The sequence below is a fragment of the Panthera pardus genome, unplaced genomic scaffold (assembly GCF_024362965.1).
Source record: "Panthera pardus isolate Hobbes unplaced genomic scaffold, ASM2436296v1 HiC_scaffold_6, whole genome shotgun sequence".
NCBI classification, from domain to species: Eukaryota; Metazoa; Chordata; class Mammalia; order Carnivora; family Felidae; genus Panthera; species Panthera pardus.
In genome coordinates this window covers 81127252-81154609 of record NW_026526991.1, presented here as the reverse complement: position 1 = coordinate 81154609, position 27358 = coordinate 81127252, and the positions used below count along the sequence as shown (strand labels likewise).

Below are 27358 nucleotides of genomic sequence, written 5' to 3'. Positions count from 1 at the left end.
TTATGCAGTGTCAATTACATCTCAGTAAAGCTGGAAGAATCCACACAAACAAGCATAGATGGTATATGAGAAAGTCATCTCATGGTAGCCTGGACCAGGAGGGTTTGCCCCTCTGAATTATGGCTTTTTTCATAGAGGGAATATATACATTATTTTAAAGTTTCCATGTCTGATTTACTTGGGAAAATTGAACATTTTCCAGAAGTTAGCTATTTTTATTTATATATTGTCAATCAGTATTATTCATTCATTATTAGGGTTCTTATTTTCTTTTTACAACTTTAATATTTAAAAAGCTGTTATATGGTTTTCATACATTTTAAGAAATGAATTTATTTTTAGCATATAACTTTATACTTCAGTATACTTTTAATACACATTGTTATTTTGCAGTTTTTCCCCCAAATACTGTCCTTTAAATCTTGTTTGATATCCATATATGTATATTCTAACTTTTTGTATAATGATGCCTGGCACGATTTTTATTGTGATTTCTTTTGAATACATTTCTTATCAGTTCAAAGATCAGACAGTTACTCATCTGTATTTTCTTGTAATTTTTTTGAAGTTTATTCTTTTTACTTTATTTCCTGTTGTTGGTTTTTTTTTTTTTCCTTTTTAGTTTTTATGTTTGCCCTTTTGAACCATTTGAAATGTATTTTGCCCTTTGGAATGGAATGAACATCTGACTTGCTTAAATAGATAACCAGTTATTTCAACACCATTAATTGAATAATTCTTCCCTTCCTTCCACAGTCTATGATTAGATTTCCTCATGAAAAGGCCAATCTTTTTTTTTTTTTTTTAATCACGGGATTCTTAGGTATTTTATGGATGTTGTTCTTTATCCCCTTCTCCTTGCTACTTTTGTGAACAGGATTATTTTTCATTTCTAAATGTAAACCTTTAGAATTATCATTTTAGGGGTGCCTGGCTCAGTCAGTTGAGTGTCTGACTTGGGCTTGGGTCATGATCTCACAGTTCGTGGGTTCGAGCCCTGCGTTGGGCTCTATGCTGAGGGCTTGGAGCCTGGAACGTGCTTCAGATTCTGTGTCTCCCTCTCTCTCTTCCCTTCCCCTGCTGCACTCTGTCTCTCTCTCAAAAATAAACATTAAAAAAATTTTTAATTATCATTTTAAAGCATAAATTTTGGGGTGCCTGGCTGGCTCAGTGGTTAAGTATCCAACTCTTCATCTCAGCTCAGGTCTTGATCTCAGGGTCATGAGTTCAAGTGCCATGTTGGGCTCTGTGCTAGGCATGGAGCCTACTTAAAAAAGAAAAAAAAAAAAAGCACAAATTTTAAACTGAGTCTGGTAACAACTTAGAATCAGACGAACTTATTTTCTTTCCCTACCAAGTTAGCTCTTCTTATAATTCCTATTCTTATTGATGATATCACCATTTACCCACTTATCCAAATCTGAAACCCAGAAGTAATTATAGATTTCAGTCTTTCCAGCTAAATATCTGAGCCTCTACTATCTTAAATTAGGCCCTCATTGTTTTATACTAAGCCAAAGATTGTAATTTCAAATGCTTACCAGAAGCAAGTAGGTAATAAGATGGGTGAAGGATGCTGGGCATAAGGGAGTAGACATTTGGTGGGCTTTGGCACTATGCCCTGTCTTGCAAGGGGGCTGCTGCTTCTGTGTTCCAGGCAGTAATGTGGGCTCATATTTGACCAATCTGATTTTTCAAGAAGAACCAGAAATCTGAGTTCTTATGTGAAATCTTCTAAGTCACAGTGCAAACCAAACAAAATATGACCAGAGCCACAGTTTGTAACCCATGACTGTTACTGAGTCCCCCTAACCTGATTTATATTCCTTCCATGTAATCTCCTCCCAGACTTTTTGCCAACCTCCCTGTACCAGCACAATCACGTGAAGTACCAGTCAGATGGGACTTCAGAGGTGGTTATGTAACCCAACTGACATGAGTTTGCTCCTTGGTGACTTACAGATAGAAACTACAGTGGGTAGACTTGTCATACAAAGTAACTATATTTGCAGCAAATAAAGAGACCATGGGGGAATAATGTCCAAAGCTGTGATTCCCCAGGCAAGAGTGAATGAGTTCCTTTTATTTAGGATTAGGGTGAATATTTAGAAAGGGAACCCTTGTCATCGCATGTGAAGTGGGCATAAGGTCACACATGTGCCTCAAGGAAACATGCCTAGACATGCATTATAGGTTCTGTTAGTGAGGCTTGTGCTCCTCCTCGGTGGAGAATTTAGCATTACAGTGAGGTAGAGGTCACTGTCGGTCGCCGCATGGTCCAACTGCGCAGGTGTAAGCCAGTGGTTAAGCTCAAACTGGTCTGGGCCTCGGAAGTTCTTCCCCCTGGCAGTCGTTATAGCTTGAGGGGTAGTTTTGGTTTCCATCAATGGATGCTGTGCCCTTTGGCTCCTTTGCCTGAGTGAGGAGATAGCTGGAAAGAACTTAAGGAAAATGTGGGACAAAGGTGGGTGGGCACATGCAGGTGGGCAGTAAAGGTCAGGTCTTAGGGTCTTGTTGCTGACAGGAGGATTAACTGCATCAAAACAAGGAACATTCTTAGAAGAGTTCTTGCTACTTGGGTAATAAGCACTGAGTAATGTTGTTTGTTGGCTGTCACTTTTCACTTAGTTAAAAGCCCATTTGTGCTTAGGGTAATTTTTAACATGGCAAAAAGGTATTTTATCATGACTTCTAGCTGTCCTTCCCCCTTCATCTCCTGCTATTTCACTGAATATACTCAAGCCATCTGTGTACTCACGTGTGTCGGTCTTTTTGGTGCCCTTCCACCTCTCCCTCCGCTGCCCTGTCCCTCTGACTTGTGAACCCTTACTCCTCCCCGCTCACCCCAAGTTGCAGTTCAAGTATCTCCTCCTCTGTTAAACCTCTGACTACTCTTAAACCCTTGCAGAGCCAACTTCTCCCTTCTTTGTGTCCCTGTAAGATCATGAATAGGGCAGGGACTCTATTTTTATCCTTCTTCGTATTCTCAGTAATCCGTGCAGTGCTGGCATATAGTGTAAATTTGCAGTAAATGTTAGCTGGAAAGACTACAACTAGTAAAATTTAGTGCTGGGCCTGGAATCCTCACCTGAGTGAATTTCTTGCTCTTCAGGTTATACTGCCCAGAGAAAAGAAGCTGTGGCTGCTGTGTCTTTAGGGACCTGGTATATGCGGTATCCAATCTGTTGTAGCCTGGGGCTTTTTGGTCGCAACTAAATGAGTGTAGAAACAATTGTACACTATAAAGCAATACAGTAGCGTTAAGGATACTCTTTCCTCTGATATGTAGTATGTGGCAACTAGGGTGAAACCCCCAGTTAAATAGTATGTTTTTTCCAGTCAGGTAAAGCAGTTCTGTTTTCCTACTTTAGAAGCTTGATGGTAAATGGTTGGAGACACCACATCTATTTATAGGTAGCCTGAGTGCCAGATTTGTTATCTCCTTTCCCCAGGCTTGATAAACGAAAGAATGTTGGACTTAACTATTGGTAGTGTCTCCATTAATGAATAGGGGAGTCTGGAGAAAACACGTGAACAGGAAATTCAAGGGCACCTAGTGTTGTTTTTATCAGTCCAGGAATTGTAGACTTGCAAATTGTATCCTGTTCTTTTTCTGAGGAAAGAAAGAGCTTTAGTAATAGACAAAGAACAGTGTTAAATCCATTAGAGGAATAAATTTGCAATATAATAAGTGCCACTCATCTAGATCATTCTTTGTAATAATTTGGTCACTTCTGTTCTTGGTTTTGTTTAATTTGGAATTTTTAAAGCCTATTTTGTCTGGCTGGAAGGAAAGAATTTTTTCTTCTTTTTAAGGCTACTTTTTAAAAGATATTATTTAATCGAGATCAGGGGTGGGATATTTGCTTTTTCTGTAATTGTATCCCTCAAGTAGGATTTGTTTCTGAACGTTAACATAACACTAATGATTCTGTAGTTTTTAATCCAAAGGAAACTATTATATGTGAAAATATAATTTAAAATCCATTAGAGTTGAGTTGTTATCATCATTTACTGAATGCCTACTGTGTGCTCAATACTTTGCCAGTTGTTGAGTAGACACAGGTTTTGCTCTGCTTTGGTTTTTAAACAAAGTATACATATTTGCAGGTATGTATGTATAACTAGAATGGAAAGTATTAATCATGATCAAATTATATAGTTTGTGTGTGTGTGTGTGTGTGTATACACATACACATACATTCCATACATACGGAACTTGTTTTTCATTACTTGGTATCCACCTTTGGGTTTTGGAGTTAAATTCATTACATCTTTTTTTTTTTTTTTTTTAATTTTTTTAACATTTATTTTTGAGAGAGAAAGACATAGTGCGAATGGGGGAGGGGCGGAGAGAGAGCGGGAGACAGAGAATCTGAAGCAGGCTCCAGAGAGCAGAGCTGTCAGCACAGAACCCGATGCGGGCTGAAACCCACGAACTGTGAGATCATGACCTGAGCCAAAGTCAGACGCTTAACCAACTGAGCCACCCAGGTGCTGCCGTGCCATGTGACTTTTCTAAGCTTCAGTTCTTTACCTTGCAGGGCTGTTGTAAGGAGGAAATGCAGTCATGCATAGAAAGTGCCACTCTCTTGAATCCTCTGGAGGAAAAGGGGAGAAATCAGTGAATAAAATATCACAGAATTCCTGATAGGCACGATCATTCAGTGTATGTGAGTTGCCTTTGTTTATCGTGCAAAGCTAATTTGATTTGCTGTAGGCTGTGAAGAGACATGAATGATTTTAAACAAGTGACACAATCAACTTCTTGTTCTAAAAATCTTTAGAGTAGTCCACAGAGGAACAAGTTTGTGAGGCTAAAATAATAATGTTGTATTTGGACATAATGACTTTAAGACTCTTGTAGTACCTTGAGATGTAAAACCAATAAGAGGGCAGTGGAACTAGGAATTTGTCATAGTTAAACTTACTATTAACCTGCACTTGACTTGATTGATGTTGAAGAACAAGAAAGGTCTTTTGGTCCATTCCATTATCCCTGGAGTCTACTGCAGTTCAAATCCATACACAGAGGTCTGTATCTTCATGTAATTAGGGAGAGGTGGGTGTTGGGGTATAGGTTGGGGGAATACTTCCCAGCTAACAGTGCAACGTTGGATGCTCACTGTTGGCAGTCTGCATCTTCTCTAGGTCTGTTATGATCTCCATCCAGATCAGCAAAAACCTCCTTAATGCATGGAACCATCCTAGTCTTTTTTGGTCCAGATGTAGACTGTAGTAGGCAAGTTTCTTACGGTCGGTACCACCCACTGGTAGCAGCCATCACAGTTCAGTCTGTGCCCCCTGTGAAGCAGTCATTTTGCTACATTCCTTATCTTGTCTAATTGTCCAATTATCTTCTTCAAACCAGTACTATGTTTGGCTTGCCTGGTGGTTTTTCAAAGATGGCACTTAAGTGACTAAGTAGACCGCAAGGCCCAGTTAAGGCCACAGAACATCCCTATTGTCACCTGGCTTGATTCATACATTTCTGTTTTCTGCCTGGTTCAAATGAGTATCATTTGAAAATGAAATGGACCTTATAGTCTGGAGACGTATACTGGACCTTGTTATAGAGCTATTTGAAATGACATAGAATTCAGAATGAAATAGGGCACCCTGGACTCCATCCAAAGGGGGCTTGTTTTGAAAAGTTGTTTTCCCATAAAACATATACATAAGAATTACTTCAGACTGATTTTGTGTGCATATTTGATCCACTGCTTCATGTTTCATAGAATTTATATTCTAGAAGTTGCTTCTTACTATTTAGCTGAACTACATTCACTCTTAGGAGACTTAACATTGAGTGCAGGCATATGTATTAGCCAAATCTTGTGGATTTTTTTTGCAGTGATCAATAAAACAACAACAAAATACATCGAACCTTTCTTGTTCTGAATGCTTGTTGACTACAGCCTTTTGTATAAAATGTGTCCATGTTGTGTGTGGATTGGTGCTTCCTTACTCTTATTCATCCCTGGTTTTGCCAACACAAAATTAATTTCTATTGCTTTGGGAATAGTGTATCTTCCTCTTTCTTTACTAGCACTGTCTTCTTTATAATGTGGAAAACTTGAACGTTTTAACTGTTACAGTAAAGTTTTGCTTCGTAGGAATTAAACCGTCTCCAGAGTTTACTATGAGGGATAGAAAGTGTTTTTCTACTGAACAATTTGTGTTTATATGTTGTTTCAGTGTCTGTTACTATGGCAATGACGGCAGGGACTGCAGCCTCCTTTCCTATGAGCAACCATACCCGGGAAAGAGTGACTGTGGCCAAGCTCACGTTGGAGAATTTTTACAGCAATCTAATTTTACAGCATGAAGAGAGAGAGACCAGGTATAGTAAAGGCTAATCAGAATTTTCTGTTTGGTTTAAGAAGCTCTTATGCTGCAAGTGGAGTGTAAACACATTGTCCATTAATAATATGAATATTGTGGGTCCCTGTATGCTGTTTTTAGGTTTCCTCTACTGACAGTGCCTCTAATTATCTTAACAGAATGGTTTCTTGTCCTCTGCACCCATATCCTTCTATCACGTCAATGATATTTTAAATAAAACATTCCCAGCTGTGAAATTATAATATATCCTTATACTATAGGAATAATTAATTCTAATCCAAAAGCATGTATAGTGGGAATGAGGGTGGAAGAATAAAAACATTAATGATGTGTTATTCTGCCTTCAGAAAACTCTATTAAGGCAGGTAATGCACATAAATATTACATGACAGTGAGAAGCATCACTAAGAGAAGGTCAAAGAAGGCAGAGATTGCTTTTGAGTAAAGCAACTGGGAGGGCTTCATAAACGGTGGTGGCATTTATCAGAGCTCTTAAGGAAAGTATTAATCATACATGCAGAAAAGGGAGAAGGAAGAGATAAAAGAGCAGGAGGAAGGATATTACAGACAGAAGAAATCACCCTCAGTGCTGGGTCAAGCAAGAGTCAGTTTAGCTCATGCTGGATTTCAGCATTTCCTGGGACCCTTGACTGCTTTGTTAATGTAGATATCCTCATGGGAGTAGAGAGCCTTGAAGATTTTTGAACAGAATCAGTGATCATGGGTGTTTCTCTAGAGGAGTACTTTAGTTGTGATGTACAGAATGGATTGTGGGTAGAGAGAGAAGGAACAGGAAAGGCTAATGATGTAGTCCCAGCATGTGGAAAGGAGGCTTGAATTAGGATCATGACAACAACAGTAGAATAGAATTTAGAAGTGAGAAAGATTGACAGAAGTGGTGACTAGCCAGAGCCGAAATGTCAGATAGGTCTAACTACATATCAGACAAGCTGAACAGAGAATTGAACTAGAAAATAAAACTTCAGTAATTATTCAGAAGTCAACTGGAGACACAGAGTAGGAACATATGAAGGAGAGTTAAATATGGAGCAGAGTGAGGAAAGCTAACGTATCTTTAACCAAAGTTCCTAAAGGAGGAGAAGAAAGGGGTTGGAGCAGAGGCAGGTTAAACTAAGAGTTCACCATTGGCAGAACTTCCAGAAGATTCAATTTAGGCTGAAGGAAGGTGATCACATAAATGTGTGGATAAATCTCAACACAAATTGTATGAAAACAAAAACAATGATGATAAAGTCTTATACATTTTTTTAAGTAGATTAAAATATTTCCCAATGATAGGCTCTCAGGAGGGAAGTCAGTGGAATTTAAGTGTTGCTAGAGATCTGTGTATCTCCATGATAGAGATACGACATACAGAGGAGTAAAGATTGATTCATTTCAGACTAACAGAGTTTGTAACTTCCAAACTAATGAAAGGAAAATAATGAAATGAGGAAAACAAAACCCCAATTGAAAATAAGGCGAGGGAAAAAGCAAAGCTGAAACGCCAAAAGTCGACACAAATAGAGACCACGCAATCAGTTAGAAACGAATGCAAACATATGAGTAATTACATTAACTGTAAATACAATGAAAGTCTCTGGAAATGATCCAGTCGCCAAGGAGAGTAAACGAAGTAGAAGAGAACCAGGGAAGAAAGAAAGACTACTTTTTTAGGAAGCAGACACTTAAGTTATGCATCAGAATTTTGAAGGCTTGTTGTCTTTTCTTCATGAAATCTTTGAGTAATTCAGTTTTGCCCTCTATTTCCAAACAAAGGAAAGTAAAAATAAAAGTATCTGCTGTAACTTAAAAAAAAAGAAAAGGCAGTCGCAGCTTGGTGCCATGGAAGTCATATTAAACAGTTAGCTTGTATTTATTAAAAGCTTGGACTTTAGGATTACATGTGATAAATTTTTAAGGCGTAACTAACTGGATAAATACATAAGCCAAATAGAGTACCAATCAGAAGAAAACATCAGAGCATTTAGGAAGAAAACTATTTTCTTTGAAAGGTGCACAGGAAGTCACAGGTCTTCACGTTTAGATATGGTGGAAACGTACAAAGGCTACTGCCTCTCTGTCCAGAGTCAGGGATAATTTCATGAAAAGTTGGTTTTGGCAAGGATTGAGGAAAGGGGACAGTAGAGATGTGACAGAAGAGTGAAGTTGCTTGTATATTGATAGGCCGTCCCAGATGAATGGTCCCTTACACTGTGGATTCTCTCTACAGAGGAGAAAGCTCAAAATCATTCAGCAAGCAGCCTTGCAGCGCCCAGAGAGGCATGGTAGCAGGCACAGAGCTTATTCCATTCTAAGGGTTGGGCTTAGAAGAACAGTGTGTAAATAAAAGATTAAAATCAGTATGATAAGCACCAAGATGTCTATTACAAATGTTGACGAAGTAGGCAGAGAACACGTCATTACGTGTCGTTGCCATTGGGGTGCTGATCTATGAACAGGCTTTAGATATTTTTGTTATGAATTTTCCATAAGAATGGTGGGTTAGGAAAGCGCCTACCTTCAGACATATTATCGTAAAGGACAAATACTAAAAAATGTATTTGATGATTTCAATCCTCAACCCTTAGATACTCTCCCATGTAGTTAAATCCTGGAAAGTCAGTCCTATTCTAACATAGTCCAACACCAATTAGGAAGAGTACTCTCAGGTTCATATTCAGGAAAAACCAATATGATAGAAATAAAATGCTTAATATTCTGTTGGAAATGAGCTGCAAAATTTGTATCAGAGCCATCTCCCTAGTTCCTAGTGACTTAATTCATCCAGTCATCCCGCCTTCCTCCCCATCCCCACGGTGTTTAGTTTAACTTACTTCAGTGGTGTCATTTAAAAATAATGAGTACCTGAACTTGACTATACCTAGAAAAGCAAATCTTCTGGTGGTTAGTGGGTTTTTTTATGTACATATATGACTCCAGTTTTCAAAGAATTAGAATAAAATACACTCAATTGCATTGAACATTTTTCTTGATTAGGAAATCAAGCTTAGACTTGAAATGAAGGACTTACACAAGCTCAGTTAGCTAATAAGCTATTAGAATTGGGATTCAAACAGGGATATCCACCTTAAATATTTATACTTTTAGTCACTATAGTTACCTTTATATACTTCCAATATAAATATTGATAAATGTTAATGATTTTGGTGGTTTGAATATTAGATAACAGATTTCCCTTATTAGAACATTAGTCATCTTTGCTAATCATTGATTTAAGCAGCATTAAGAAGGAAATTTTTCATTTGGCCAGTATGAGAAAGTGATTTGAAATCTGGGTTGGGTTTAATTTTGAGAAAGAAAACTATTCTTAGTGATTATTTTGATTCATCTTTAAAGACTTTTTTTTTTTTTTTTAGCATAGCAAACTGAAGGGGTAAACTCAAATAAATAAGTGAACATTTCTTAAATTGGAATAGTTAGGAATGTATTTAAAATTTAAATTATTTTTTCTTTGAAAAGGCAGAAGAAATTAGAAGTGGCCATGGAAGAAGAAGGATTAGCAGATGAAGAGGTAATGTTAGCTGTAATTACTGTGACTGTAGGTAACAGTACTCTATACTTGAAAGTTGCTAAGAGCGGATCTTAAATGTTCACACTAAAAAAAAAATTACTTATGTGAGGCAATGGATATGTTAACAAGCCTTTTTGTGGTAATCATTTTACAATATATATGTGCGTCAAACCATCGCGCTCTAAGCTTGTGTTACGTCAATTGTATCTCAAGAAAGTTGGGGAGGGAAAGACTAATTACTGTATAATGGCAACCCCAGTGTCTTTGTCCTCTATTGATATCAGATGATTTTATAACTTAGGTAACATGGATTTCATCATTTGAATATGGACTTCTTTGTTGCTATGATGGAGATCTTTAAAGAGGCAGCTTTTTTTAATTCCAAGAATATAGATTTAGTGAACAGTATCTATAGTATCCTGAGAGCATGGAACAAGAAGAGAGGGCTCTAAGAAGAATCCGTGAATTGCCAGATCTTCTCACATTTTTTCCTGAATATATCTTAAAACCCTCTAGTTCTCTAGTCCAGTGCCTCTACCCTACTTTATTTTTTTTAAGTTTATTTATTTATTTTGAGAGAGACAGAGACAGAGACAGAGAGAGCACGTGAATGGGGGAAGGGCAGAGAGAGAGATGGGGACAGGGGATCCAAAGCAGGCTCTGCGCTGACAGCAGAGAGCCTGATACCGAGTTTGAGCTTGAACTCATGAGTCATGAGATCATGCCCGGGGCAAAGTTGGACACTAAACCGACTGAGCCATCCAGGCGCCTGCCTCTACCCTACTTCAGACTACTGTGTAGTTTACTTAAAGAACAATTGCCCCCAGCTGGTGTCTTCCCACCTCCAGGTTTTCTGCATACACTATCCAGAGTTTCCTGTCTGAAAACAGGTTTGAGAGGCGCCTGGGTAGCTCAGTCGTTAAGGGGCTGACTCTTGATATTGGCTCAGGTCATTATCTCCTGGTTACTGGGATCCAGCCCTGCGTCAGGCTTCAGGCTGACAGTGCAGAGCCTGCTTGGGATCCTCTCCCTCCCTCTCTGTTCCTCTCCTTCTCATGCACACATGCACTCTCTCTCTTTAAATAAATAAACTTAAAAGAAAAATAAAAACAAGTTTGATCACATCACTCTTTTGCTTAACACCCTTCATGGGCTCCCAAGTACTCTCAGATAAGGGTAGACCCTTGAACATTAATGTGCAAGACCCCTCACAGTTTGGCCTCTGCTTTGTCTCTTCACCTCGTCTCTTGTCACCCACCTCCATGCTGACCACCAATATTGTGTTACTTTAACTTCCACACTCTTGCCTGTGGACCTTTCATCTGCATTTCTGCCACTTAGAAGTTCCTTACTCCTGCCCAACTCCTCTTATTCTTTAAGAAGCTCTGGGTCTCGCTTTGGGCCTCAGTTCCACTGGGAAATCTTCCCTAATATCTTGGGGTACTCTTCCCACATTCTGCATTAACAGAATATTAATGTGTCCATGTGTCTGTGTCCATGTGGCAGCCTAAAATATCTCCCCATAGTAGAAACTCCATAATGTCTTACTCAGCTATATACCTCCAGAGCTGGCAGGGGCTATAAGAAATAGTTCGTGAATAAATGAACAATGACCTTTCCGTCAAGGAGTTTACTGACTGGAAGGAGAGATCATATATGTGTGTATATAAATATATGTATACATGATAGGTTCTGGCAAACTTTAAAAATACAGGGATTTCCCCCCACCTAATTCAGGGGATCAGAAAAGGTTTGGGAAGAGGTAACAGTTGATTTGAATATTAAAAAAAATAGGTAGATTTACACAAGAATTAATAAATACATATAAAATAATGCAGAACAATGAACTATGAAGGATGCAGTAGAGGAAAGAGCACGGTAAACTGACACCATGTAGTGGAAAGGCTAGCCTTGGGATAGCTTACTGAGCGATGTACGCTTTATTTTCTAGGCAGTAGGGGGGTACAACCTAGATTAATTTGCTCAACAGTTTCAATGATCAGAAAGGAATTTCTATGTTCAAAGAGCAGTCTAACAAATGATGACTTGAAAGCAGTTATTTAATCTTCCCTGTACCTTTCCTAGGACTTTACCTGTATTTTTCTGTTGGAAATGTTTAAGTTAAATAAAACATATTTAGTGATTTGTACTACAGGTGGTTACTTTGTTAATCAGTTGACTCAACCTAGAAAATCTAAATTATTTACATAAAATTACTATAATATTTTAAAAACTCATTTAATTTATATCCTTTACACTTTAAGTGAGAAAGGTAATGGTTTCGATCTGTATTATAACCTATAGAGAAAAAATAAGGCCAAGCACATCTGTCCGCACATTTATTTATTAGTATTGATAACTTTCTTATCCTTAATAATCATATAATTGTATTAATGTACATTGTACATCATTATATTGATACAGAAATCTCAAGCATAAGGTCCTAATTCAGAATTTAGAGGGAGAAATTATAAAAACAGATGCCCAGGGGCCAACCAGATAACACAAATGAAGGAAGCTGGCCGGCTTGGTTTCGCGACATCTTAGGTTATATGTTCTTTTGACCCAACACACTTTATCTGCATATTCAACTCCTAAGAATATTCTTTCACTTCCACAAAGAAATAGATTCTTTGTTTTTCTCTTTCTAAAATATTTGGTCCTCCGCGTTTATATTTTGATAGAGACATACGACCTTTCACTTTACTAAAAGAGAACAGGAGCACCAGTCCAATTCTGCATGTCCCCTGATGACTGGCATCAGTGGTGGATGCTGACAAGTTAGAGACCTGATGTCTATCGAAGGGGGAGTGACTGCCACTTTGGCCAAGTGTGGCCAAGTTCCTGTTTTTCAGGAGAAACTGGAAATCTGGACTTTTATGTGAAATCACCTGCTTTTTAAAATATCGGCAAATAATTCAAGTGTCCTAAAAACAACTTGCAGGCCAAATCAAATATTTTTGAGGTTGAATACAGTTTGTAACTCTCAGTTTGCAACTGCTGGTCTGCACCAGGAAGTGCTGAATACGTTTAGAAATATTTTTGGGGCGCCTGGGTGGCTCAGTTAGTTAAGTGTCTAAGTGTCTGACTTCAGCTCAGGTCATGATCTCACGGTTTGTGGGTTCAAGCCTCATGTTGGGCTCTGTGCTGACAGCTCAGAACCTGGAGCCTGTTTGGATTCTGTGTCTCCTCCTCTTTCTCTATCCCTCCCCCACTCCCACTCTGTCTCTCTCTGTCTCTCTCAAAAATAAATAAACATTAAAAAAAATAAAAACTATTTTCCTAAATTCTTCTGAAGAACTTGTAGAAAGTGTGATATGATTTATACCTACAAATAGTGCCCTTTAATAACTATAAAATTTCTAACATTTTTCTGTGAAGATATTTTAATTCCACAAATGCTTATTATTAGGCCCATGCTAGGTCCTAGATTATGTCAAAGTCTATAAAATAGACATCCTCTCTTATCCTTAATATAAAATATGTTGGAGCTATCATTATGTGGGGTGGATTTTTTAAAAATAAAATTGTTTTCTAAAAATCTAGTTTTAGGGGCACCTGGGTGGCTCAATCGGTTGAGTGTCTGACTTCAGCTCAGGTCGTGATCTCGCAGTTTGTGGGTTTAAGACCAACATCGGGCTCTGTGCTGACAGCTTAGAGCCTAGAGCCTGCTTCAAGTTCTGTGTCTCCCTCTCTCGCTGCCCCCCCCCCCTGCTCAGTCTCTGTCTCTCTCTTTCTCAAAAATAAAATAAAACATTAAAAAAACCTAGTTTTAAAATGAAAAGTAATATTTATCCCTAATTCATTTGTAATAGAAAATCTTGGTGAAGTAATTTGTGAAAGTTATTTGTAAAAAATAAACCATATAATGTGATCATGTAGAATGTCTCTGCAGAATTGAAGTTGCCAACTGAACTCTCCCATCTCAGAACTTCTGTGTACACTGTCTTATATAAAAACTGAACATCCCACAGATCAAGAGTTTGAGGAATTGAGGAACACGCCCCCCTTTTTTAAAAGTTTATTTATTTATTTTGAGAAAAAGTGTGCAAGCTTGGGGAGGGGCAGAAAGAAAGGGAGAGAGAACCCCAAGCAGGCTCTGTGTTAGCACAGAGCCGGATGTGGGGCTTGATTTCAGGAACCTGAGATCATGACATGAGCCAAGATAAAGGATCAGATGCTTAACCAGCTAAGCTACCCAGGCACCCCAGGGAACACTCATTTAAAAAGGAATGGAGAAAGGAAGAAAACGATATATGTCTAATTTCATCTTACTTAAGAATTACCATCAGACATGCAATATTATTCACTCTCATGGAAAACCAAAACAGACAAATTTAAGCTGCTTTTAAAGGGAGCCATGAAATGTTAAATGTGTTTCCAGATTTTGTTGTCCTGTTTGGTGAGAAAAGATATGATTACCACAAAAATGTTACTTGTTTTTCAAGGCTGTTTAATCTACACAAGTCATGAACAGGTATATCAACGTGCTTTTTCATCAATATATATATTTTTAGCTTAAGTTTTTTATTTTAATTCCCAGTATAGTTAGCATACAGTGTTGTATTAGTTTCAGGTGTACAATATAGCGATTGAACGATTCTATACATTACTCTGCTCATCATATCACCAATATATTTTTTTAACACTAGCTTGCTTCAGCTCCCTCCAGACTGCAACACTGATTTTAAGACTAATAGATCATGAAATAGGTTTTTCATTTTTCTTTTTTTAAAAGTAACCTCACAATGTTATAGTCATGTCCCATTTTTGTAAAATTATATGCTCTATATACTTGTCATTTTCCCTTTTTTTGCCATTAAACAGCTGTACCCCAAACTATATAAACATTGTTTGCTTGCTGCATTACACGACCTATCAAATATTAGTGAAAATTATTTTCTTTAGTGGCCTCTCTTCTGTTGATTTTGAGCACAGTTTATTAAAGTATGTAACGAGGTCATCTTTTTCATTTAGATTAGACAAGTTTCTGAAACTACACCCAACTCTACTACATTTTATAGTCCATAAAGTCAACAGTCCAGAACGTCTTCTGAAATTCTTACATTTATTCATTTATATACTTAAAACAACCCCCCCAACCCTCCTTGCTGCTTTGAAAGACATGATACTATAGTGCCACCATGTGGCCTTTTTAAATTATAGTCTTTTTTTTTTTTTTTTTTTTTTTTTTTTTCTTTTTCTGGAAGGACACAGGAGGCGGGGGCAGGGGGTGGGTAAATTATAGTCTTAAAACAAGCTACATTTGGGGGTTCCTAGGTGGTTCAGTTGGTTAAGCATCTGACTCCAGCTCAGGTCATGATCTCACAGTTCGTGAGTTCAAGCCCCGTGTCGGGCTCTGTGCTGACAGCTCAGAGCCTGGAGCCTGCTTCAGATTCTGTGTCTCCCTCTCTCTTTGCCCCTCCCCATTCACACTCTGTGTCTCTCTGAAAAACAAACATTAAAAAAAAAAAAAAAAGCTACATTTTTTTTGGGTTTTTTTGTCTTATTAGTATTTCAGTTATTTTTTAAAAATCACTGAAGGAGCATTTTTGAACAAAAAGTAATCTTCACTGTTTCCTCCTTTGATATGAAGACATCATTTCTGGATTTCATCTTCTTAGATTAACTTTGTTCAAAGTATCAGAATTCCATTGCACTGGGGATACACATTTACAGATTCCCAGTTAATTGATAGCTTGCCATACCTTTTTGAAAGCAGATATACACAGGAGTAGTAAGAGACTACTCAGTGGTTATACCTTGTACTGTGTTTAAAAGCAGTCTTTCTGAGCTGTTATGGTCATTTGACTTGCCTTTTCTTCAGAATGGAATTCCTGAAAGCCTGGTAGAGTTCATTTGAAGATGAACAGGTGCTTAATTTTTTTGGTTTTGCTTATTCCCACTGTATGTTGCCTCAACTAGGAACTAACAGAATGTCAACAGAGTTTTGTTTGGTACGGGGAAAAATGAGGTTTAGAACAATGAGATAAATGCCTATTCCAAATGTAACCTTCAGGTATTTCATAATGTTTCTTATTAATGGCAGTTATTTTTTGGTGACTTTTAGAGACTGAATTATGAAATTACTGACTTGAATATTTTAACAAATTCTTCATGTAATCATTATGTTTTTTGGCAGTTTCATATTTTTAGGAAGTTGTGTGCCAAATCTCAAGGAGTTTATTAAAATTTATCTAAGAAAAAATTCTGTCAAAAGCAAATCTCTATGGAAACATGCTGTTTGTTATTTTGGTGTCCTAAGTCTCAGCCTTGGAAATTAGGGAAGAACAGCCTTGGAAATTAGGGAAGTGAAGCAAAGTAGATTGCCTGACTGTAAAATTCATTATCAGAATACTATTGGCATTTCCTAAAGTTTAATTTTTATTTATAAATTAAGTTAGCATGTAGATGAAATATGTGATGAGCTCATTAAGGTGAAATAGTTAATGGAATCCACCTGAAGAATAAGATTTATCAATTGTTAAGAATGAAAAAGTTTCTTAAGATTGCTTTATTCTTTCCAGGCTTAACAAATACTCAACTTTGGTAAATTTAAGATAATATTTAAGATACTTTACTCCCATTTTTATATATCTCATCTTTTAATAATATTTAAGATACTTCCATTTTGATGTATCTCGTTTTTTAACACTATAGCCTTCACTGAAAACAAAATCATCTTTTTAAATTCTTTTTTTAATAGAAAAAGTTACGCCGATCACAGCATGCCCGAAAGGAAACAGAGTTCTTACGTCTCAAGAGGACCAGACTTGGCTTGGATGACTTTGAGTCTCTGAAAGTTATAGGAAGAGGAGCATTTGGAGAGGTTACTTCTTTTTTTTTTTTTTTTTTAATGTTTGTTTATTTTTGAGAGAGAGACAGAGTGCAAGCAGGGGAGGGGCAGAGAGAAAGGGAGACACAGAATCCAAAGCAGGCTCCAGGCTCTGAGCTGTCAGCACAGAGCCCAACACAAGATCATGACCTGAGCTGAAGTCGGATACTTAACTGACTAAGCCACCGAGGTGCCCCGAGATTACTTCTTTTCTAAAGGCACTGCTATTGAAAGTATCTATCTTCATTCAGATAGTTTAAAATATATATTAAAATAGTTTAATATAGCAAAATAGTTTAATTTTAATGAAATTCCTAAAATATAAGCAGTGGCAAATTGCCACTGATCTCTTTAAAGAAACTTACCTTTTGCTCCTAAATCAATAGTAATGACCGTTTAACATTGATAGTATGATCAATTTTTACATTCTAGGTGCGGCTGGTTCAGAAGAAAGATACAGGCCATATCTATGCAATGAAGATATTGAGAAAAGCTGATATGCTTGAAAAAGAGCAGGTATGAGTTCTTTAACACATGTAACCAAAGGAGCACCACTGACTAGGTGTTAGAGTAAATGTAAATATTGGAATTTATAAAAAGGAATCTACATGTCTTACTATATATAGTCCTATTAATTTTTTTGATAGCTTGTTTCATTGTTTCTCAATTCTCAAGAAAGTTAAAATTTCTTCCAAATTATAATCTGAAAACGTCTTAGGGGCGCCTGGGTAGCTCAGTCGGTTGAGCATCCGACTTCGGCTCAGGTCATGATCTCACGGTTCGTGAGTTTGAGCCCTGCATCGGGCTTTGTGCTGACCGCTCGGAGCCCGGAGCCTGCTTCAGATTCTGTGTCCCCCTCTCTCTCCGCCCCACCCCTGCTTGTGCTCTGTCTGTGTCTTTCAAAAATGAATAAACATAAAAAAAAATTTTTTTTAAATGCCTTAGTCTGTTTAGGCTGCCATAAGTGCCTAAAGTGCCACAGACTGGGTGGCTTAAACAACAGAAATTTATTTTCTCACAGTTCTGGAGGCTGAAAGTCCAAGATCAATGTCATGGCAGGGTTTGCTTTCTGGTGAGGCGCACTTACTGGCTTGCAGATAGCTTCCCACTAAGTGCCCTTGGTGTGTGCACAGAGAGAAAACGTGAGCTCTCTGGGGTCTTTTCGTATAAGGACACTATCCCCCTCTCCCTCCATAACCTCACTTAACCTTAATTACTTCCTTAGAGGCCCCATCTCCAAATTCAGTCACCCTGGGGGTTAGGGCCTCACCATAGGAATTTGGGGGGTTTGGGAGGGACACAAACAGTCCATAACAAAATACCTTCTTTGCTGACTTCAGTGAAAATAAACGACAGTTCTCAGCTTCCTTTATCCCTGTCACATTAGAAGCAAGACCGGTCTCCTGAGAGTTTGCTGATTTTACATATTTCCAAAATCTGTAACCCCTCTAATTTCATACTCCTGGACTCTCCATGTTTCCTGTGACTTTAACGCGGTTTAAGGGTTGGTCATAAATCTGAAAACATCAATAATATTACTTTATGTACTCACCTCTGTCTAGTCTGGGTGGACACTCTGTAGAACCCTAAATTGATTCTATATACTAGGGAAGGACTCAACAATGGAGATATAGAGGGAAGATAACACCTCTCTCTACTTAATTCTTTACTTCAGCCTTTTAGTGTCTGCCTAAAGCTTACTTACCAGTTCAGCTTCTTATTGAACAGGTTGAGGAAGAGGTTTAGTCAAAAAGACCAAAGTACATGTCATCATAGACTCTTTTGATTCTTCTTTGTTTGCTTCCACTTTCTTCTCAGCCAGGCAGCCATGGTGGAGGGAGCAGGACCTCCCAGTGGTGTACCACCGGCTGCTGGGGCGGGCCCACCAGCTCCTACCTTGCAGATGAGGCTCCTGATGTTGATGTTGGCCAGAGCCTTTGCCGACAAACCTGGCCAGAAAGGTTCAACATCTATACCTGCTGCTTTAATGAGGGCATTGATCCTATCCTACGTGACTGTCACTCATGGTCCTGCAGGATGAGAGCTGAGTAGGAGCAGGGCAGCCCCGAGACGGAGGCCATGGTGCAGATGAGTGCTATGTCTGGCCCGGTGCTAGTTTCTGGATGAACTGAGGGCCTCACCCCAATGTGGCCTTAGCTTCCTCTGAAGGACCGAGCACCTTAGTGGCAGCTGAGGAAAGCCCCACCCGAAGCTTACTTGGCTATTACAGCAGTATGCTATTGATTTTCATTTAAACATGGCCCTCTTGAATTTTCACTGCGTTCTTTCACTATTTCTAGTCCATGCACTCAACAAGTATTTATTGGGTGCCTGTGATGTGCCAGATGTGCCCATAATGTGCTCTAGGATCTGGGAATACAGTGGTTAACAGGACAAACCTGATCCTTGGTTTTTCTTTTCTTTTTTGATCCTTGTTTTTTTCTAGTAGTGGGGAGATAGGCAGACAGCTATTTCAATTCAAATAGGATTGAGAAAGACTATGACAAAAGTTTTAACAAAAGGGTAAATCAATGCAGATGACCTGGGTTTAGGAGGATGAATTAGATCGGGGTTGTTTCTCTAAAGAGGGAATATTTGATGAAAGACTGAGTAATGAGAAAGAAGGACAGATAAAGATCTGGTAGAGCAAATATCTGCAAATGCAGAGGCCCTGAAGCAAGAATAGTCTTGTCCTGCTCAAAGAAGAGAAAGAAGCCACTGTGGCTACAATTCAGTGCAGGGAGAGTGGTGGGAGAGGTAGGCAGGGACAAGATTACGCAGGGATTTGAAGGCCAAGGCAGAGCGTTTGGGTTTTATTCTAAATGCGAGGGGAGGACACTTTTGTTTGAGCAGAGGAGTGGCATTGATGTTTTACAAAGATGAATCAATCCCTTTGCTTGCTGACAGAAGAAACAAGAGTTGAAGCGGAGAAACCAGTAAGAGACTGTGTGGCACCTCCAGCCAGAATGTGATTGTGGCTTATCCTGGGGCTGCAGCAGTGAAGCTGAAGAAAAGTCTGACAGATTAAGTGTATGTTTTAGTGGAAGAGTCCGCAGGATTTTCTGTGATGTCCTCTATATTAGGGGATGAGAGGAGGGGTAAGGGTAGTGAGGAAAAAATAGAAGAAGCAGGATCATACCTAGAGTTTCACTTAGAAACGGGGTACATGATGGTGTCATTTCTGATTTAGAAAAGAATGAAAAAAGAACAGGTTTGGAGATCAGGGGAATGAAGAGTTCTCTTTTGTGACATATTAAGTTTGAGCTGCCTGTTAGATCTCCAAGAAGAGGTATTGAGTTGACAGTTGGCTAGAATACAGAGAGAAGTTTGACTAGAAATATCCTTTGGAAGCCATCAATATATTGATCATATTTAAAGTAATTGGACAAGATGAAATTTCCTAGAAAAAAAATCTGGATAGAGAAAGAAAGGGGGACTGGATCCAAGCCCTAGAGAACAATAGGCAGAAGAGAGACCAGCAAAGGGGACCAACAGGGAACATCTTATCAGGCAGGGGAGACTGTGAGAACATGGTGTCATGGAAGCCAAGAGAAGAAAGTGTTTAAAGGAGGGAGGTGAGTGGTCAACTATGTTGAATGCTGCAGAGAGAGTACAAGGAGGAAGACAAGCCAGTGGATGTCCCAATATGGAGATTAATAGCTCAGCAAAGACATTCCCAGTGGATTGGGGGGCAGAAGCCTGACTGAAATAGTGTAACAGAAAGCAAAAAGGAAGCAAGACATGGAGAATGTGAGCACAGATCAATCTTTCATGTGAAGCAGAACAAAGAACAGATTTGTAAAGTGGGATTTAGGGTAAAGAGGATTTTTTTTTTTTTCTTTTTAAGACAGAAGTGTTTGATGCTGATTGGAAGAATCCATTAGAAAGAAAATTGAAGATGCAGGAGAGAGCAGATAATTATAGGAATGCACTGGCAGACAGAAGAGTTGATCTTTGGTAGGAGTAGACATGTACCTATCCACTAAAACAGGAAGGAGAGGCAGAGAAAGTGGGAACGAATGCAGGTGGTTGATTTAGTAGTGCCAAGTGCCAAGTTCCTGCCTGAGTGTAAATAAGTGAGGCCATCATGTCTTAGTAGATAGCCAGCTGGAGGTGTAAGGAGAGAGAATTTGTGAAATAGTCACAACTATTGATTTGAATGGTGTGAAAGCTAGGGAAATACAGTTGAATACCCATTGAGATCGGCAGTCAGGAATGTAAAGTGAAACCAGTTAGCATAGTTGGGTAACTTTTCTGTAGTAATACTTAGTTGCTCTGGGGTAGGTACAGAATAGACAGAAATTTGAGTTTAATCAGGGTTGATGTTTTCCCAGGCAAATACAGTGGAGGAAGAGGACGAGGGAGTTTAAAGCATTTGTAAGAGTGATCCTAATGATGGAATCTAGGCTGGATAGAAAAAGAAATGAGATTGTGAGGAGACTAATAGAGAAAAAGTGGTAGAGTCCATGGAAGGGAGATCGAAGTACAAGAATAAGAGATCTGGAAGGATAAAAGGTGGAGATCAGAAAGAGAGTTCCTTGGGGCACTGGGTGGCTCAGCTGGTTAAGTGTCCAACTCTTGACTTCGGCTCAGGTGATGATCTCACAGTTCCTGGAATTGAGCCCCATGTTGGGCTCTGCACTGACAGTGCAGAGCCTGCTTGGGATTCTCTCTCTCCCTCTCTCTCTGCCTCCCCCTCACTTTCACATGCACTCTCTTGCTCTCGCTGTCTCTCACACTCTCTCAAAATAAATAAATAAGGATCGAAAAAAGGGAGGGGGCTCCTGGGTGGCTCATTTGGTTAAGCCTCCAACTCCGGCTCAGGTCATGATCTCATGGTTTGGTTCCTGAGGTCAAGCTCCACATCAGGCTCTTTGCTGCCAGCACAGAGTCTTCTTCAGATCCTCTGTCCCTCTCCTCTCCTTGCCCCTCCCCACTGCGCCCTCTCTCTCTCAAAAAGAAATAGAAAATAAACATTAAAAAAAAGGTCCTCGAAATTGAGATTTTAGAGGGGATACAGTTATTGTAATGAGAAGGTTACCATGGGTGGCTGACCAACATGCAGTGGTGGAAGAGATCAGTGAGGATGAGGAAGAAGTCAATAGATAGGGTAGCTGATGGTTCATCCTTATGGATGTTGAAATCTATCCATGAGTGGAAAAGATGGAAAGGAAGTTGGTGAGCCATGAGCTGAAGTCATGAATGAGAGGGATTGACTGGGAGTTCTATAAATGATAGCTGTGAGGATAGATGATGGCTGATGGAGTTTCACAACATGCACTTCAAAAGAGTTGCAGAGAAGGAAAGTGTCACAGTGGTTCAGATGCAGCATGAAAATGAGCAGGAAACCTACCGCCTCACCAAGTAAGATGTGAAAGAAAAGCAGGCCATTCCTGAGAACTCCTTGTGCAGGAAGACAGAACTCTCAGCAGACAGCCTAGTTTCAGTCAGGATAACAAGGTGATAGGAACCATCCAGAGGTGAGATGATAGGGGACTTTTTTGAAGACAGACTGATTCTAGAGGGAAGAGGTATGGAACTCAAGGAAGGTTGAAATACTGAATTGTATTAGAGAATTACAGATAATGATAAGAATAAAGGTCTGGGTCAAGATGTAGAGCCTCAGAGACAAAGAGATTAACAGGATCTAACTAAGCCATATGGGATTAGTCCTGGGTAAGGTTTTGGAGGAAGGACAAAAGGAGCAGTTCAGTCTTTAGGTACTAACCACATGTGGCTACCAAGCACTTAAGTATAGCTAGTCTGAATTGAGATGTGCTGTAAATGGAAAATACATACCAAAACTTGAAGATTCTGCACAAAAAAACTCAATAATTTTTTATATTGATTATGTACTGAAATGATAACATTTTGGATACATGGAGTTACATAAACTATATTATTAAAACTAATTTCCCCTGGGGTGCTTGGGTGGCTCAGTCAGTTAAGATTCCGACTTCAGCTCAGGTCATGATCTCACTGTCTGTGAGTTCAAGCCCCATGTCAGGCTCTGTGCTGACAGCTCAGAGCCTGGAGCCTGCTTCGGATTCTGTGTCTCCCTCTCTCTTCCCCTTCCCCACTTGTGCTCTGTTTCTCTCCCTTTCTTAAAAAAGTAAAGACATTAAAAAAATTTTTTTTTAAATAAAGAAAAAAAATTTCCCATTTCTTTTTTACTTTTTATGTGGCCACTAGAAATCTTTAAATTATATATGTGGCTTGCAGTGTATTTCTATTGGATAGCACCAATCTTGAATATTTTGCCAGAGATTTAAGAGCTTCTGACCATTTTTCATTCCTATGCAGGGAAAATCCCACCGGAGCCCAAACATCCAGTCTATTTTGCATTGTGTTATTGTTTTCCCCCCCCTGTAAATTAATCTGCCTTTGCCACCACTGAATTTCATTTTAGAAAACCTTTTCCCACTCAATTCTAAAAGGTCATTACTTTAAGTTTTTATTACATTTACTTTAATACTAACCAGTCCACAAAATTTAGTAGCACATTATCTCCCTGATATTGTGGTACCAGATTACTGTGTGTGATAACTTCCTATTATTTGAAAACAGGACCATTGTGAAAACATCCTGTAATCTGACTTTAAAGCATTTAAAAATAATCAAGCCAAGTTTATGATGTAGTTTTTCCTGACAGCACCATAGATGCAGCATCAAAGGTTTGAGGTTTTTCCTTTACTAACCTAGAAATGCTTTGTAAAAGGCAATGGCTAAGAATTTTGATACCATTTTTCACTTTATGAAACATAATCCATAGAGGTTGTAAGGGTTTTTGATGCCAGAAAACAGGTTCTTAGTTTTCAACTGTTGTTCCTATGCTTTGCCCTCAGAGCATTTATTGCACCAGGTAATAAATACAGTAATCCCAAATATGACATTTTAAGCAGATCATATTTCATTATCATGAAAAGATTTATGAAATCTGGGTTCTCATGTGCTTTGGGCCAGAATTCATAATAATGCACAATGGGAATAGTAAAAGGATAAAATCAAATATTATTGTTGATCTTTGAAAAGAATGTATAAATATATTAATGCAAAAGCATCTGAAAATTGATTATACCAACCCAACAAATTACCGTTTATAAAATTTTTCAGACTTAAAATGTTCACATAGAAGTGTCCCTAGTAATTGTGTGTCTGACAAGTCAGTAGCAAAACCCCCAAAGGTTACACTAATTTGCTGTATATCATGTTTATAGATATTCTAGAGGTTTTCTAATTAACAAAATAACATAAAGTTATTATAGTTAGCAAAATCATACAAAATTATTATAAATGTGTCTACTTGTTACAAAAAAAATGACCAAATGTTTAACCACCACAAAAGGCCCTTTCTTTGACCAATAACAGTTAAAACTAGTTTGCTGAGGACCATGACTTTGTCTTACCAATCTGTAAAGCATTGCTTACTACTTTTAACTTGTAAAAGTCAGGCCAGGGCCTGAAATGTGTATGACAAAGCCAAGATCCTTGGCAAATGGGGATTCTGGTTGGAAAGTTTTTGGACTAATCATTTTTCTACCTCAGAGGCCTCAGCTTCCTATAATGAACTTGTGGATTCCACTTTTCCAGGCCTAAAGATAAAAGCTAAAATAAACGGTTTCTGGAGGTTCTCCATATGTAATGAGATTATGAACATGCGTATGTATTTCAAATCTTTTCTACAACTCCCGCTTCCCTTCACAACCATTAAGGAACTGGATGGATAATTGTAAGAGGTGAACTGGAAAAATGTATGATGTGTTGCAATTATTTTTTCAAAATACATTCATCTAGGTGGCCCATATCCGAGCAGAGAGAGATATTTTGGTAGAAGCAGATGGTGCCTGGGTGGTGAAGATGTTTTACAGTTTTCAAGATAAGAGGAACCTTTATCTGATCATGGAATTTCTCCCCGGAGGTAAAAGCAAACATGATACCAATGACAGACTGACGCAAGCACATCTTTATATGTAATTATTATCCTGTCGATTAGGTTCGCTGTTACATTCCTAGCTGTGAGGTTTTACAAAGGCAGTCATGGTTTTCCTCTAGTTCCTCCCATAATCTAATTTTTACCACAAATCAGATTATTTTGAAAGAATGATAAATCCTTTTTAAATTTTAAATACTACCATTTTATATACTACCATTCTGGGTTTACAGTATATAATTAGTTAGATTGTTACAAGTCTAGAGTTAAGAACAATAAAGTCACTAAGGAAAAAGACCAGGGCGCCTGGGTGGCTGAGTCGGTTGGGCGTCTGACTCTTGATTTCCGCTCAGGTCGTGATCTCATGGTTTGAAGCTTGAGCCCACTGTCAGCCTGCTTGGGATTCTCTCTCTCCTCTCTCTGCCCCTCCTTTGCTCGTGCTCTCTCTCTTAAAATAAAGAAAATAAACTAAAACAAAAAAACAAAAAACAAAAAAAAGAAAGAAAAAGACAACCCAAAACCCAATGGGCAAATGATAGACAATATACAGAAGGGAAACTCAGGCTAGTCTATAAATATATAGGAAAGTATTCAACTCTGCTTATATTAGGGAAATGCAAATTAAAACAAGAATGAGATACCATTTCACACTCATCTGGATAGTAAAAACATTAAAAGTCTGATGAGGCTGTGGGAGAAACTGGCCTCTCTTCCACGTAAATTAATCTCTAACTCTTCTGGAGAGCAGTTTGTAGATACCAGTGAAGTGAAAAGTGCATGTGTCCTACAATCCGGCAATTCTACAACCAGTGTATTCCCTGGAGATTCTCCCTGACATGTGCACAACAGATTTGTGAAAGATGTTCGTTGCAGCATTGTTGTGGACAGTGAAAAGCTGCACACAAAATAAATGACCATTAGTAGACTGAATAAATATGGCATGATTAGGTGATGAATTATTTTACAGTTGTTAAAAGTCAGGAGCTCTATTCGTTTCAATAAGAAAATGTCGGAAACAGTGGAGTAATAAAGCCAGCTGTGGAATTACATGTACCATTTATGTAATTAAAAAAATATGTAAAAGGCTGTAAATTCATACATCAATATATATATATTTCATATATATATTTCATATATATATATATATATATACATATATATATATACACTTCATATATATATGAAAACATGTTTTAAAAATAAGCTAGAACGTTACCCACCAAACCAAATCCATGATCATGGTTACTCAACAAAAAGGGAAAGGGGAATAAAATGGGATATGGAGGATGAAGAACACTTCCACATGTTTGTTGTTTTTTAAAAGACTTGAACTATCATGAAAAATATTAACAGTTGTCATTTCTGAATTGTAAATTCACTATTGTTTGTTCTTTGTCCCCTTTTAAAGAAAAAATTCCTGGAAAATAAAAGAGTGTCTTTTAGTGGGATGATGTTCTATTTTTGCTGGACTGAAGAGCGCTGAATATTTTTGGGACTTCAATTTGAAAGAATACATCCCATTTCTGGCGTGCTTACTCTGATTCATTTTCATAGTTCAGCATATTATCCTATTCTGGATGTTGAGTGGAGGATATCACTTCATGATCATCTCTGCTCTGATTTGACTTCACATACTTTCTACCTTAAAATCATTAGATGTCGTGAAACTTTTGCTAATGCAATGTAACTTTTTTTACTTGGCCCTAGAAACGGTTGGAGATATACTGGGTGGGTCATAAAATGTGAAAATCAGGCATAGGTTGTAGAGATGCGGAGAAAGCTTGAGGTGTTTCTAATACATGATACTTATTTTTCTTTATTTAGGTGACATGATGACATTGCTAATGAAAAAAGATACCTTGACAGAAGAGGAAACACAGTTCTACATTTCAGAGACTGTTCTGGCAATAGATGCAATCCACCAGTTGGGTTTCATCCATCGGGATATTAAACCAGACAACCTTTTATTGGATGCCAAGGCATGTGAATAAACTGGTGAAATATTGGGTTGCTGATTATTTTGTGGAGTAATAGAGCTGATTTTGTGATTGGAAATGGGCAACTACAATTTATGTCATCACTCAACTGTGTGATGTCATAGAATGATGTAATAGGACAGGACTCCGGAGTGAAATGACATCAAGGGAGTATGGCTATCTTTATCTTCTAACATTTTCTACTTTTAAAAATCATCATCATCAAATATTTTTAATTTTACATATCACCTATATGAATTTTAAGCTAAGAATGTTTATAATGATTGCATTTAAAAGAAAAATTTATAATAAGGCTTTCTTTCAAAGTTAATATAATCTTGATTTTACTAGTTATTTTTTTTTTTAGGGTCATGTAAAATTATCTGATTTTGGTTTATGCACGGGATTAAAGAAAGCTCATAGGACCGAATTCTACAGAAACCTTACACACAACCCGCCAAGTGACTTCTGTAAGTTTGATTTTTTTTTTTTTTTCAGGTTAACATAGTGTAGCTGGTTGTTAAGAACTAAAACTTCTCTCTCTCCCCTCACTCCTTAAACCAATGTATTTTACTTGTATATGTTTGAATTTGTTTTTTTGGTAGAGTTTTTCCCTCATGATTACAATTCTCTCTTGTTGACATTAGCATTTCAGAACATGAACTCCAAGAGGAAAGCAGAAACATGGAAGAAGAACAGGAGACAACTGGTAAGTCAGACATGTCTTTAAGAAAGGT

At 38.1% G+C, this 27358-nt stretch overlaps 1 protein-coding gene and 1 pseudogene across 2 annotated transcripts in view; one reads left to right on the top strand and one right to left on the bottom strand.

Moving 5' to 3' along the window:
- STK38L (serine/threonine kinase 38 like) overlaps positions 1–27358 on the top strand; it is an 85371-nt gene that overhangs the window by 46373 nt on the left and 11640 nt on the right. For both annotated transcript variants that reach the window (XM_053894603.1, XM_053894602.1), the window contains 8 exons: positions 6199–6343; positions 9829–9880; positions 16587–16709; positions 17148–17231; positions 24510–24633; positions 26470–26624; positions 26989–27091; positions 27269–27330. In XM_053894603.1, coding sequence (XP_053750578.1) covers positions 6210–6343; positions 9829–9880; positions 16587–16709; positions 17148–17231; positions 24510–24633; positions 26470–26624; positions 26989–27091; positions 27269–27330 — 837 coding nt within the window. In that variant the 5' untranslated portion in view covers positions 6199–6209. The remainder of the gene's footprint in view (positions 1–6198; positions 6344–9828; positions 9881–16586; positions 16710–17147; positions 17232–24509; positions 24634–26469; positions 26625–26988; positions 27092–27268; positions 27331–27358) is intronic.
- LOC128774900 (60S acidic ribosomal protein P1-like) lies at positions 18458–18796 on the bottom strand (annotated as a pseudogene).